The 13,556-nt window shown below is 39.3% G+C and overlaps 1 protein-coding gene across 7 annotated transcripts in view; it reads right to left on the reverse strand.

Annotated features, from left to right (window-relative positions):
- HS2ST1 (heparan sulfate 2-O-sulfotransferase 1) overlaps positions 1–13,556 on the reverse strand; it is a 188,368-nt gene that overhangs the window by 19,528 nt on the left and 155,284 nt on the right. For all 7 annotated transcript variants that reach the window (XM_024990094.2, XM_024990093.2, XM_015464937.3 and 4 more), the window contains 2 exons: positions 13,350–13,435; positions 1,201–1,339 (listed from right to left, as the gene is read on the reverse strand). In XM_024990094.2, coding sequence (XP_024845862.1) covers positions 1,201–1,339; positions 13,350–13,435 — 225 coding nt within the window. The remainder of the gene's footprint in view (positions 1–1,200; positions 1,340–13,349; positions 13,436–13,556) is intronic.

Genomic DNA, 13,556 nt, shown 5'->3' on the forward strand with positions numbered 1-13,556 from the left:
GTAAACAAATAATTCAAGTACCACAAAATAAATATTTCAAAAATAGTGACATGAATGGAGTACTCTGCTGCTGCTGCTACCAAGTCGCTTCAGTCATGTCCGACTCTGCGACCCCATAGACAGCAGCCCACCAGGCTCTCCCATCCCTGGGATTCTCCAGGCAAGAACAGTGGAGTGGGTTGCCATTTCCTTCTCCAATGCATGAAAGTGAAAAGTGAAAGCGAAGTCGCTTAGTCGTACCTGACTCTTCAAGACCCCATGGACTGCAGCCTATCAGGCTCCTCTGTCCATGGGATTTTCCAGGCAAGAGTACTGGAGTAGGGTGCCATTGCCTTCTCCGATGGAGTGCTCTGGGAGCTTTGAAAAGGACATGGCTATCTGCCAGAAAAGACTTTATGAAAGAGGTAACACTTGAGCTGGATCTTAAAGGTGGACAAAGAGTTTTTCAGAGTGAAGGAGAGACATTCTAAACACAGGGAACAAAACGTGTGCAAAAAGTATGAAGGGATTAATACATCTGGAGGAATGTGACATTTCCTGCTGAGGCACTGGGGGCTTCAGGGGAGAAAATGAGGCAGGAGAGGGTGGCTGCAGGCTCTGTCAGACTGCATCACCCACGTGTTGGGCACCCCTGTGAGCAGAGTGGTTCCAAGAAAGGTGTTCCACCAAAAAAGTGACAAAAGAGTTTGGTTTCTTAGGAAAGCAAGTCTGGGGTTGCTCTGGAGGATTCACTTTGATAGAAGACAACTCAAATCGGAACCTGCTAAGTAAGAACTCTGTTGAGCTATAATTTTTATCTTGCCTGAAAAAAATAGCTGTTTTAACAAAACAGGGTCCCCAAACAGATGAACACAAATCAGTGTCAACTCCCATCATCAAGATTTAGAGAATCAAAGTATATATCAAATATGTCATATTCATGAACAGCTATAGTAAGCTCACAGAACACTGTTAATAGGACTATAATAAAACAAATATTCAGCCCTGGAACAAAAGTAAAATACTTTCTAAAAAGACAAAATATACACTCCAAAATAGTTTATTTTTGCTTCTTCGTACTTTTTTTGGTTCTTTTGAAATGTTCCACAATAAGCAAGTAATATATTTTTAATCATTAATAAATTTCAAAAGCATTCACTGTTCATTGCATGCAATTCACAAACAATTATCTTTATAAAAATTCTGAAGCTAAAATACTACCTTTTTGTCTCCTTGTTTTCGTCTTCTTAATCCTGGTCTATAATCATCTCCAAATCTCAGAAAGTAATAGTAAGAAACTAGCCTCTCAATAGGATCCCTTATGACATTAATGTAAATAGGCTTTTTCTTCACTCCAAATCTGAAACAGAATAAAATTTAAATGGTGAAATCAACACTTTCATTCTGTCTGGGATGTCCTGAATTATAAGTTTGAGGTACTAATTCTGTATGGAAAAAATATGAATTAATTTAAATAGAGTATGCGGAGATTTGGTACAATTGTAATATTTATATTACAATAAAGTAGTAAGACATCTTCACGACCCAGATAATCACGATGGTGTGATCACTCACCTAGAGCCAGACATCCTGGAATGTGAAGTCAAGTGGGCCTCAGAAAGCATCACTACGAACAAAGCTAGTGGAGGTGATGAACAAAGCTAGTGGAGGTGATGGAATTCCAGTTGAGCTCTTTCAAATCCTGAAAGATGATGCTGTCGAAGTGTTGCACTTAATACGCCAGCAAATTTGGAAAACTCAGCAGTGGCCACAGGACTGGAAAAGGTCAGTTTTCATTCCAATCCCAAAGAAGGCAATGCCAAAGAAGGCTCAAACTACCTCACAATTGCACTCATCTCACACGCTAGTAAAGTAATGCTCAAAATTCTCCAAGCCAGGCTTCAGCATACGTGAACCATGAACTTCCAGATGTTCAAGCTGGTTTTAGAAAAGGCAGAGGAACCAGAGACCAAATTGCCAACACCCGCTGGATCATCAAAAAAGCAAGAGAGTTCCAGAAAAACATCTATTTCTGCTTTATTGACTATGTCAAAGCCTTTGACTGTGTGGATCACAATAAACTGTGGAAAATTCTGAAGGAGATGGGAATACCAGACCACCTGACCTGCCTCTTGAGAAACCTATATGCAGGTCAGGAAGCAACAGTTATAAGTGGACATGGAACAACAGACTGGTTCGAAATAGGAAAAGGAGTACGTCAAGGCTGTATATTGTCACCCTGCTTATTCAACTTATATGCAAAGTACATCATGAGAAACGCTGGGCTGGAAGAAGCACAAGCTGGAATCAAGATTGCCGGGAGAAATATCAATAACCTCAGATACGCAGATGACACCACCCTTATGGCAGAAAGTGAAGAGGAACTAAAAAGCCTCTTGATGAAGGTGAAAGAGGAGAGTGAAAAAGTTGGGTTAAAACTCAACATTCAGAAAACGAAGATCATAGCACCTGGTCCCATCACTTCATGGGAAATAGATGGGGAAACAGTGGAAACAGTGTCAGACTTTATTTTTGGGGGCTCCAAAATCACTGCAGATGGTGACTGCAGCCATGAAATTAAAAGACACTTACTCCTTGGAAGAAAAGTTATGACCAACCTAGATAGTATATTCAAAAGCAGAGACATTACTTTGCTAACAAAGGTCCGTCTAGTCAAGGCTATGGTTTTTCCAGTGGTCATGTATGGATGTGAGAGTTGGACTGTGAAGAAAGCTGAGCGCCAAAGAATTGATGCTTTTGAACTGTGGTGTTGGAGAAGACTCTTTAGAGACCCTTGGACTGCAAAGAGATCTAACCAGTCCATTCTAAAGGAGATCAGCCCTGGGATTTCTTTGGAAGGAATAATGCTAAAGCTGAAACTCCAGTCCTTTGGCCACCTCATGTGAAGAGTTGACTCATTGGAAAAGACTCTGATGCTGGGAGGGATTGGGGGCAGGAGGAGAAGGGGACAACAGAGGATGAGATGGCTGGGTGGCATCACTGACTCGATGGATGTGAGTCTGAGTGAACTCCGGGAGATGGTGATGGACAGGGAGGCCTGGCGTCCTGCGATTCATGGGGTCGCAAAGAGTCAGACACAACTGAGCGACTGAACTGAACCGAAAGTAGTAAGAATTTTAAAATTACAAATGAAGATACAGAGTGAGGGGAAAATTGAATGACAAATAATCTTAAATTTTACTAGCAAGAATTACATAAAACATTTCAATTTTATATAGCAATGAGTTCTGATTTCTGGCCCACCAAACTAGTAACTGTTATTTATGGACACGGCAGAAGTCCATACAAGTGTGACCATTTGAGCTTACCCTCTATGGTGCTAATTTTAAAAACTAGATAGAAGTGAAAGACATTAAGTCTTCAGCGTTATTCATTCCTTAGGGAATGAAGAGAGTTGACAGAACACAGAAGGTGTTTGCTTTAGCAATATCTGTAGACCCTAGAATTGTCTCGCTGGTCCCTGTTCTCATATCCTCACTTATCTCAGCCTTGAACTTCAGTGTTACTCCAACTCTCCACTTTCCTTTATTCTTCGTTTAACACAATTACCAAGTTCTTCTGATTTTTTCTTTTGTAGGTTTTTCACAGATTTGATCTGTCTTCATCACTTCCTTTCCTGTGACAACTGCCCTCTTCGCAGGCCTCTTGCTTAGAGCACTGCCATAATTCGTGGCTTTGTAATTAATAATAATAGTTTTCTTGCATCCAATCTCTCTCCCTTTCAATTTACCTTCACGCCAATTCCCAACTGATATTTTGTAAAACATCACTGATAAGATCATTCTCCTTAGGAACCTGAGATACCACTGTTTATGTTGACATCAAACCCAAACTCCTTTGCTTGGTTGTTAATATCTGCTTGCCTTATGTCTTGGGACCCACCTTATTGATTCATTTTTATTTTCAACTCTCCACAGATAAGAAATCATCTATCAGTTATAATTAGGTCCCCCTCTTCTACCTCCCACCAATATATCATACTTCTAGTTCTCAATACATGCCTTTACTCATTGTCTTCCTTAACTAGAATGCCATTCGCATTTCCCTATTCTTTTTATTAATTAATTCATTCAAATATACTTTTTTGTGTATCTAATACATGCCAGGAACTATTTTAATATTAGGAAAACAATAATGGGGAAAAAAAGACAAAATTCCTCGTCTTGCCAAAGTTAACATTCTACTTGAAAGAGACAGAATGTAAACTAATAAGAAAATATCTTAATGGTAAAAATACTAAGGAGAGAAATGATGCAGTGAAAGAGAACAGGGAGAAGGGGGGACTGCTGCTGCTGCTGCTGCTAAGTCGCTTCAGTTGTGTCCGACTCTGTACGACCCCATAGACGGCAGCCCACCAGGCTCCCCCGTCCCTGGGATTCTCCAGGCAAGAACACTGGAGTGGGTTGCCATTTCCTTCTCCAATGCATGAAAGTGAAAAGTGAAAGTGAAGTCGCTGAGTCGTGTCCGACTCTTAGTGACCCCATGGACTGCAGCCCACCAGGCTCCTCCATCCATGGGATTCTCCAGGCAAGAGTACTGGAGTGGGGTGCCATTGCCTTCTCTAAGAAGGGGGGACAGTACAATTCAAACTAGGGTTTCCCAGGGAGGCAGCACTATTATTACATTTTTTTAATATTTGGCTTCCCTCATAGCTAAGTTAGTAAGAATCTGCCTGCAATGCAGGAGACCCAGGTTCGATCCTGGTTCAATCCCTGGGGCAGGAAGATCCTCTGGAGAAGGAAATGGTAACCCACTCCAGTACTCTTGCCTGGAGAATCCTATGGACAGAGGAGCATGGCAGGCTGCAGTCTGTGGGTTGCAAGAGTCAGGCAAGACTAAACCACCACAGCACTATTATTATGTGATGAGAAGAGAGCCCCATCGATATCTGGGAGAAAGTGCTCCAGGAAGATAAGACTTCCAAGCAGGAAGGCCCTAAAGCAGCTAAGTGCTGGGCATTTTTGAGAATCAACAAGGAGGTCAAAATGGCTGAGGCAGCATGAGGAAGGGGGTAATGACAGAGCATGAGAGTGGAGAGAAATGGGGGTGATGGCGGGGGAAGTGTAGACCACGTGGGCCTTGTAGGGCACTACAAGCATCAGGAGGGAGCCTGAGTCAGCAGAGAAGTGTCATGATATGGAATCTAAAGTACAGCATGGTAACTGTAATCAACAAGGTGTGTGTGTGTGCCCAGTCACTCAGTCATGGCCAGCTCTTTGGGACTCCATGGACTTATAACTTAGATTTCCCTTCTTACTAAAATCTTTTTTTAAAGGCACCCAAAAAGCACATAGCTAACCTAACCAGTTTCACATTTCCTCTTACTTTTGCCTGTTACAATGTCTTACACCACACAAACATTCTATAAATATTTTATACTAAATTTTTAGCAAATAAGTAGTGAAGAGAGACCACAGAAGAGAAAAAAGCAAGATGCCAAGATACAACTTGCTTCTCTCAGCCTTTGAATTACTGAAAAGTAACTGAACAGGACATTTCTAATTTACAAACAGGTTGGATTCTGTAAGAAATGCTTTGTGTGTAAAATGGGGTCAACTCTGTTGAATTCCAGTCCTTTTTCTCACTATTAAGCCATTTGTCTAAGTCATTAAAATCTTTTGTACATATGGAAATACTGAAAACTACAGAGAACTTTAGAGCTTATTGCTGAAAGTGAAAGAGGAGGGTGAAAAACTTGGCTTAAAACTCAACATTCAAAAAACTAAGATTATGGCATCTGGTCCCATCACTTCAAGCAAACAGATGGGGAAACAATGGAAACAGTGACAGACTTTATTTTCTTGGGCTCCAAAATCACTGCAGATGGTGACTGCAGCCATGAAAATTAAAAGACACTTGCTCCTTGGAAGAAAAGCTATGACCAACCTAGACAGCAAATTAAAAAGCAGACATTACTTTGCCAACAAAGGTCCATCTAGTCAAAGTTACAGTTTTTCCAGAAGAATTGATGCTTTTTGAACTGTGGTGTTGGAGAAGACTCTTGAGAGTCCCTTGGACTGCAAGGAGATCAAACCAGTCAATCCTAAAGGAAATCAGTCTCAAATATTCATTGGAAGGACTGATGCTGAAACTGAATACTGCTGAAACTCCAATACTTTGGCCACTGGATGCGACGAACTGACTCATTTGAAAAGACCCTGATGCTGGGAAAGATTGAAGGCGGGAGGAAAAGGGGATGACAGAGGATGAGATAGTTGGATGGCATCACTGACTTGATGGACATGAGTTTGAGCAAGCTCTGGGAGTTGGCGATGGACAGGGAAGCCTGGTGTGCTGCAGCCCATGGGGTTGCAAAGAGCTGGACATAACTGAGTGACTGAACTGGACTGAACAGAGAACTTTTTGGAAAAACATTATTCTATTAAATTTGTGAGTTGGTTGATTAGAGCTTGGGGTATATTTTTTCAATGAGCAACTCATAAGCCTATAAAATCAACAACGATGCAGTAAAATTTTTCTCAATTTTTAGAAAAGGAAACAGTATTGTTGCAAATCTAATGGCATTGTCAAATTAGGTATCAGAGTAGATGCTCCATAAGGGAAGACAACTTTCTCTCTGGTTCATAGCTTTATCATTAATGTTTAGCATGATGTGAGACAGGTGTTGGATATTAGAATCAGGTTAAATGAACTGTTGTGAATTGGCTACTTACAAAAGGCCTTCCTGTGGAACAGTGTACTCACCAGTGAGAAGAGGGTTGGGAGGCATTAGGGAAACATACCTGCTACCTTAACTGATAATCAAATATAATCAAATCCCTTATGACTATACAGTGGAAGTGAGAAATAGATTTAAGGGACTAGATCTGATAGAGTGCCTGATGAACTATGCACTGAGGTTCGTGACACTGTACAGGAGACCGGGATCAAGACCATCCCCATGGAAAAGAAATGCAAAAGGCCTTACAAATAGCTGTGAAAAGAAGAGAAGCGAAAAGCAAAGGAGAAAAGGAAAGATATAAGCATCTGAATGCAGAGTTCCAAAGAACAGCAAGAAGAGATAAGAAAGCCTTCCTCAGAGATCAATGTAAAGAAATAGAGGAAAACAACAGAATGGGAAAGACTACAGATCTCTTCAAGAAGATCAGCGATACCAAGGGAATATTTAATGCAAAGATGGATGCGATAAAGGACAGAAATGGTATGGACCTAACAGAAGCAGAAGATATTAAGAAGAGGTGGCAAGAATACACAGAAGAACTGTACAAAAAAGACCTTCACGACCAAGATAATCACGATGGTGTGATCACTCACCTAGAGCCAGACATCCTGGAATGTGAAGTCAAGTGGGCCTTAGAAAGCATCACTACGAACAAAGCTAGTGGAGGTGATGGAATTGCAGTTGAGCTCTTTCAAATCCTGAAAGATGATGCTGTGAAAGTGCTGCACTCAATATGCCAGCAAATTTGGAAAACTCAGCAGTGGCCACAGGACTGGAAAAGGTCAGTTTTCATTCCAATCCCAAAGAAAGGCAATGCCAAAGAATGCTCAAACTACCACACAATTGCACTCATCTCACACGCTACTAAAGTAATGCTCAAAATTCTCCAAGCCAGGCTTCAGCAATACGTGAACCGTGAACTTCCAGATGTTCAAGCTGGTTTTAGAAAAGGCAGAGGAACCAGAGACCAAATTGCCAACATCCACTGGATCATCGAAAAAGCAAGAGAGTTCCAGAAAAGCATCTATTTCTGCTTTATTGACTATGTCAAAGCCTTTGACTGTATGGATCACAATAAACTGTGGAAAATTCTGAAGGAGATGGGAATACCAGACCACCTGACCTGCCTCTTGAGAAACCTATATGCAGGTCAGGAAGCAACAGTTATAAGTGGACATGGAACAACAGACTGGTTCGAAATAGGAAAAGGAGTACGTCAAGGCTGTACATTGTCACCCTGCTTATTTAACTTATATGCAGAGTACATCATGAGAAAACACTGGGCTGGAAGAAGCACAAGTTGGAATCAAGATTGCCGGGAGAAATATCAATAACCTCAGATATGCAGATGATACCACCCTTATGGCAGAAAGTGAAGAGGAACTAAAAAGCTTCTTGATGAGAGTGAAAGAGGAGAGTGAACAAGTTGGCTTAAAGCTCAACATTCAGAAAACAAAGATCATAGCATCTGGTCCCATCACTTCATGGAAAATAGATGGGGAAACAGTGGAAACAGTGTCAGATTTTATTTTTTGGGGCTCCAAAATCACTGCAGATGGTGACTGCAGCCATGAAATTAAAAGACACTTACTCCTTGGAAGAAAAGTTATGACCAACCTAGATAGTATATTCAAAAGCAGAGACATTACTTTGCCAACATAGGTCTGTCTAGTCAAGGCTATGGTTTTTCCAGTGGTCATGTATGGATGTGAGAGTTGGACTATAAAGAAAGCTGAGCACCAAAGAATTGATGCTTTTGAACTGTGGTGTTGGAGAAGACTCTTGAGAGTCCCTTGGACTGCAAGGAGATCCAACCAGTCCATTCTGAAGGAGATCAGTCCTGGGATTTCTTTGGAAGGAATGATGCTAAAGCTGAAACTCCAGTACTTTGGCCACCTCATGCGAAGAGTTGACTCATTGGAAAAGACTCTGATGCTGGGAGGGATTGGGGGCAGGAGAAGAAGGGGACGACAGAAGATGAGATGGCTGGATGGCATCACTGACTCGATGGACATGAGTTTGAGTAAACTCTGGGAGTTGGTGATGGACAGGGAGGCCTGGCGTGCTGCGATTCATAGGGTCGCAAATAGTCGGACACGACTGAGCGACTGAACTGAACTGAACCTTAACTGAAAGAGCCAAGAGTCTTATAACAGGTTAGGGCAGGACAATGGGGCAATGACTCCATTCTTAGATTGTGAGATTCCCTGGGCACCTCTTTTATCATCTCTATTATTAGCCACTGATCCACCTGAGCTATCCCCTTGGGAATTACCTCCTCCCAGAATATCTCCTACCAATGCTATGCTAATGCTAAGTCACTTCAGTCGGTCCGACTCTGTGCGACCCCATAGACGGCAGCCCACCAGGCTCTCCCGTCCCTGGGATTCTCCAGGCAAGAACACTGGAGTGGGCTGCCATTTCCTTCTCCAAAGCATGAAAGTGAAAAGTGAAAGTGAAGTCGCTCAGTCGTGTCCGACTCTTAGTGACCCCATGGACTGCAGCCTACCAGGCTCCTCCATCCATGGGATTTTCCAGGCAAGAGTACTGGACTGGGGTGCCATTGCCTTCTCCTACCAATGCCTCCTCTTTTCTCCTAGTCCCTGAAATGTGGAACAGACGGAGATTCTTACCAAGTAGAAGTGAAAGAGGCATATGTCATTTGACAAAATCTTCTTGCTGTCTGGGAAATGACTTTCTGGGGCATGGCTTTAGGTGGCCTTTATCTGTGTGAAACATAATTTTTAATGAGATAATCTATGTGAACTTATTCTGAAAATGGATAAGAGTTATTATTTATAAGTCAGAGTATGGGCATGTAGACATGGAAGCAAAGAATTATAACTGAAAGTAGGCATGATAAAACAGCACTGGACCATTCAGCTCAACTAGTAAGGAAACAAGTTTGTACATTTACGTCTCTGGCCAACCAGGTAGTTTTATACCAGTGGAAAAATACGTTCTGTGGTTGTAGACTCAGCTTTAACCCTGGCCAGTCATCTGAGCAATTCCTCAGGAGGGCTCAGATGGAACAGTAGAAAATTCATCTTCACTCCAGGAAACTTAACTATTATTGACCCATTAGAACACAATGTTTCTAGGAAGAGAACATATTTCCTAAGAATCTGTCATGTTAAATGATGATCAAAAGGGGAAAAATATAATCTGAACAGCAAGTTGGTAAGAAACCTTATTCTTGCTGTATTAGCATACATGGTATAACAATAAGGAAGACAAACCAGGAACATTTCTTTACACCCACACTCTATATAGCCCGGACAGATGAATGAAGATCAAGAATAGTTAAAAGAAGTGCACACTCAGAACATTTGAAAGGAACCTTGATAACTAGATGATGAAGCTGAAGGAGGGCTGAAGAGTCTTCATGAAGTTATTTCACTTTGAGATTTATGCTTCACACTAGATTTAACATTTCAAGTTAAGTAGCAGTTTCACACAAGGGACACTGATACACAGTTGATCTGCAGTTAGATGAATTCGCAGATGTGGAAACTAAATAACAAGGGAGGACTGTACACATTTATTCTGGACTCTTTTATCCCTAACACATTCCTAGAAACCTCCAAAACCTGCTACAGTAAATTCCCATTGTCTTGTTTCAAAAATAGTGAATAACCTGTTGGTATTTATTGGTCCCACTGACAATGATATGAAGAACAAAAGATTTTTTAAATAACTATTTCTTGAAATGAGCATTCATCTATTAAAATGGCACAATTTTTTAAAAATAGGAGGGGTGGTCTAACACTACCAAGTTAGTGAGGATATACAGCAAAATAATAAAGTCACTGGGAAAACTGCTTAGCAGTGTCTTACCGTCTAGCAATCTCACTTCTAGGTTTTACACAAGAGAAATGAAGACATTGTGTCCACACAAAACCTATATGCAAATGTTCTGGCAACTTTACTCATAATCAGCAAAAGCTGGAAAAAACCCAAGTATCCAGAAACTGGTGGGTGGACAGAAATTGTTCTGCCTCCATCCTTACTCCCCAGTAAGGAACTAACCACTGACACATGCACCCAACTGGATGAGTATCAAAAGCAGCGCACTAAGAAGCCATTCAAAAAGACCTGGTGACTGACTAGATCCACTGGCAAAGAAAAGGGTGATTCAAAATGACTCTAAAGTTTCTTCTTTGGATGCTTTGATAAATAAAAATGGGTAAACTTCTCAAATGACATTTGGAAAGAAGAACTAGGAAATGTGCTGAAAAATGTAAGAATAGGGTTAAGACAAAAAGGAATGAGATAAGGTTAAGACAAGACAGGACAGGAATGCAACTATAACAAGAAGATATTTTTGTTCTTATTCTAAACTTCTAAACAAAACCAGATAAACATAACCAAAATATTTGCTCTTATTCTAAAGTTCTAAACAAAACCAGATAAATATAACCAAAACATAGCTTGCGCAGATATGGGTTTACAAATAACATGTGTGCTTCCTGTGATCAGTCTAAATTAGAAAGCACTTTTCAATTTTTATTTGTCCATCTTTCTGCCTAGGTTTTCCCGGGTTTGTACTCTTTTTAGTGTTTCTGCTAAGGCAATTGAAAAGCTATGTGATTAAATATTTCTTTCATTGAATTTGACCATTTTTTTTCTTGAAGGCAAGTATTTTAATGGACTCCACAAGGTACTACACCAGTCAAGAATATGTTTTAAAGAATAAAGTATTTTAAAAACTGGTAAGGTGATGTTTCTTTCCTCTCTTCCTTACTTGTTGTGAGTATGACAGTCAAACTAAAAATCATTTTAAAAGATACTAGTTATATCTAAAATAGTTTGTGACTATATACATCAAAATACATTTTCTCTAGTTGATTTTTTTAAGGTATTTGTTTAAAATCTTGTAAAAGTCTATCAAAATTTTTCACAACACTTTTTGCTTCCAATAAAATGAAACATATTATGAAAATATTCAAATCCTTAAACATTTATGTCAGTATTTAATACATGAGATTAATCTTTCCAAGAACTTTGTGTTTTTTCAACTGTAAGAACGCTAGCATACACCAGAGCCAAAAGCAAAAGTACTCAATATTATTTTAATAATGAAAACCTCAAGTATGAAACCAAGCTATGTGTGGGGGAAAAAAAATCATTTATGTGAAAGGGTAACAAACATTCAATTGAAGGATAATGCAGCCCTGAGGGAATATGCATATGAATGAAGTTTATGAAATTGGTTCAGTGCCTCTGCAAAGAAAAATAATTAGTTTATTTTAAAGCTGCCTATAAAATGTTTTCAATATTGCTGTATGAATTATTTATAGAAAAATGTACATCTAACTTTAAAGCTAATATTTTACTGAAAGATCCTGAGTGCTGTAGGAGGAACTAGAAACAAGAATATACTGTTTTATGTATGTAACATTTGGGAGATTCCTTTTAATTATTTGCTTTCCAAAAAAGTTAAGATTTATTATCAGTGTGGATCTGTACCATTTCATTCAACTGTTTTCTTTTCAAATTTGAAACGCTGAAACGATAGTGGGACACCAATGTAACTTTTGGATTTTACACAGAATGCTCTGTGAAGTTGCCAAATACAAGCGGATATATTACTCTGAAGTCATGACTGCTAAAGAAATGACTGAGCAAATGCATCTAAGATTAAATAACTTAAAAGTAGGGGACTTCCCTGGCAGTCCAGTGGCTAAGACTTTGCCTTCCAATGTGGGTTCAATCCCTGATCAGGAAAGTAAGATTCCACATGCCTCTCAGCCAAAAACATAAAACAGATGCAATACTCTAACAAGTTCAATAAAGACTTTAAAAATGGTCCACACAACAAAATATGTAAAAACATATTTTTAATGTTTTTGAAATTAGTTTTATTACGGAAAAGATTGGCATTTGAGGTTTTCCAACAATAATACTCTATGTGCTACAAAAAAATGTTTAAATAGATTCACCAAACTATACATATTTAGAATATTCCTTTTAATCAGTCTTCTGATTAGTACTTAATGTGGCACAAACTCTAGGGGGAGGCACATAGTGCTCGGATACTGTACAAAGGCCTATACTTTATTAACTTTTCTTGAAAGAGTTATGACAGGAATACCTTGATCCTATGCTTCCCCCAAAACATGGAAAATTAGTTATTTATGTCCAGTTTCAGGCAAATCACTATAAAGAAAAATCACTTTAAAAAAAGTCTTTTTATATCTCAATTGTAAAGCTAAAACAAGGTAGCCAAAGGGGAAGTGTGTCTTGGCTGAGAAGCAGACACTTCGGGTTATCAGTAACTGAGTAATGGCTTCTTTGCTTTCTCTGTTCTCAGTCAATGATGTGGTAAGTCATAATTCGACTGGCTTCTAGGTTAAAACTTGGAACTCTCCTAAAATAGTGTTATTTGATTGCACATGAAGCAGAAACATAATGATAAAAAATTTTAAAGGGCATTACCTAAATTTATCTACCTTAAATTTCTAAAATTAATATGACAATAATCAATTTATGAACACTAGAGGGCAGTAAAACACTAGAAGGTGTATTTAAATTACACATCTGAAGTGGCAAACGCAAGCCAGTACTTTTTTAAAAATCAAAATCGCAATTATTTAATAACTTTATCCCTTTTTAGGTTGCTAAAGTACAAAGCATTCTTTTGTGTATAATTCTGGGTATAACTTACTTTGCAAAATCCAAATAAGAAATGTGCCCATGATAAAACCCTGGTTTCATCTCTTTCCAGGAAGTTATATTCTTTACAAAGCGCACCTAAAAAAGGAGAACATACTCATTATTTAAGTACAATTTAAAGAAAATAAAATTTTGTGATAGCAAAATGCTTTTCATTTAGGCATTTAAAACTGATCACATCACTCTGACAATTATGGAG

This window comes from Bos taurus, chromosome 3 (genome assembly GCF_002263795.3).
Source record: "Bos taurus isolate L1 Dominette 01449 registration number 42190680 breed Hereford chromosome 3, ARS-UCD2.0, whole genome shotgun sequence".
In the NCBI taxonomy this organism is placed as follows: domain Eukaryota; kingdom Metazoa; phylum Chordata; class Mammalia; order Artiodactyla; family Bovidae; genus Bos; species Bos taurus.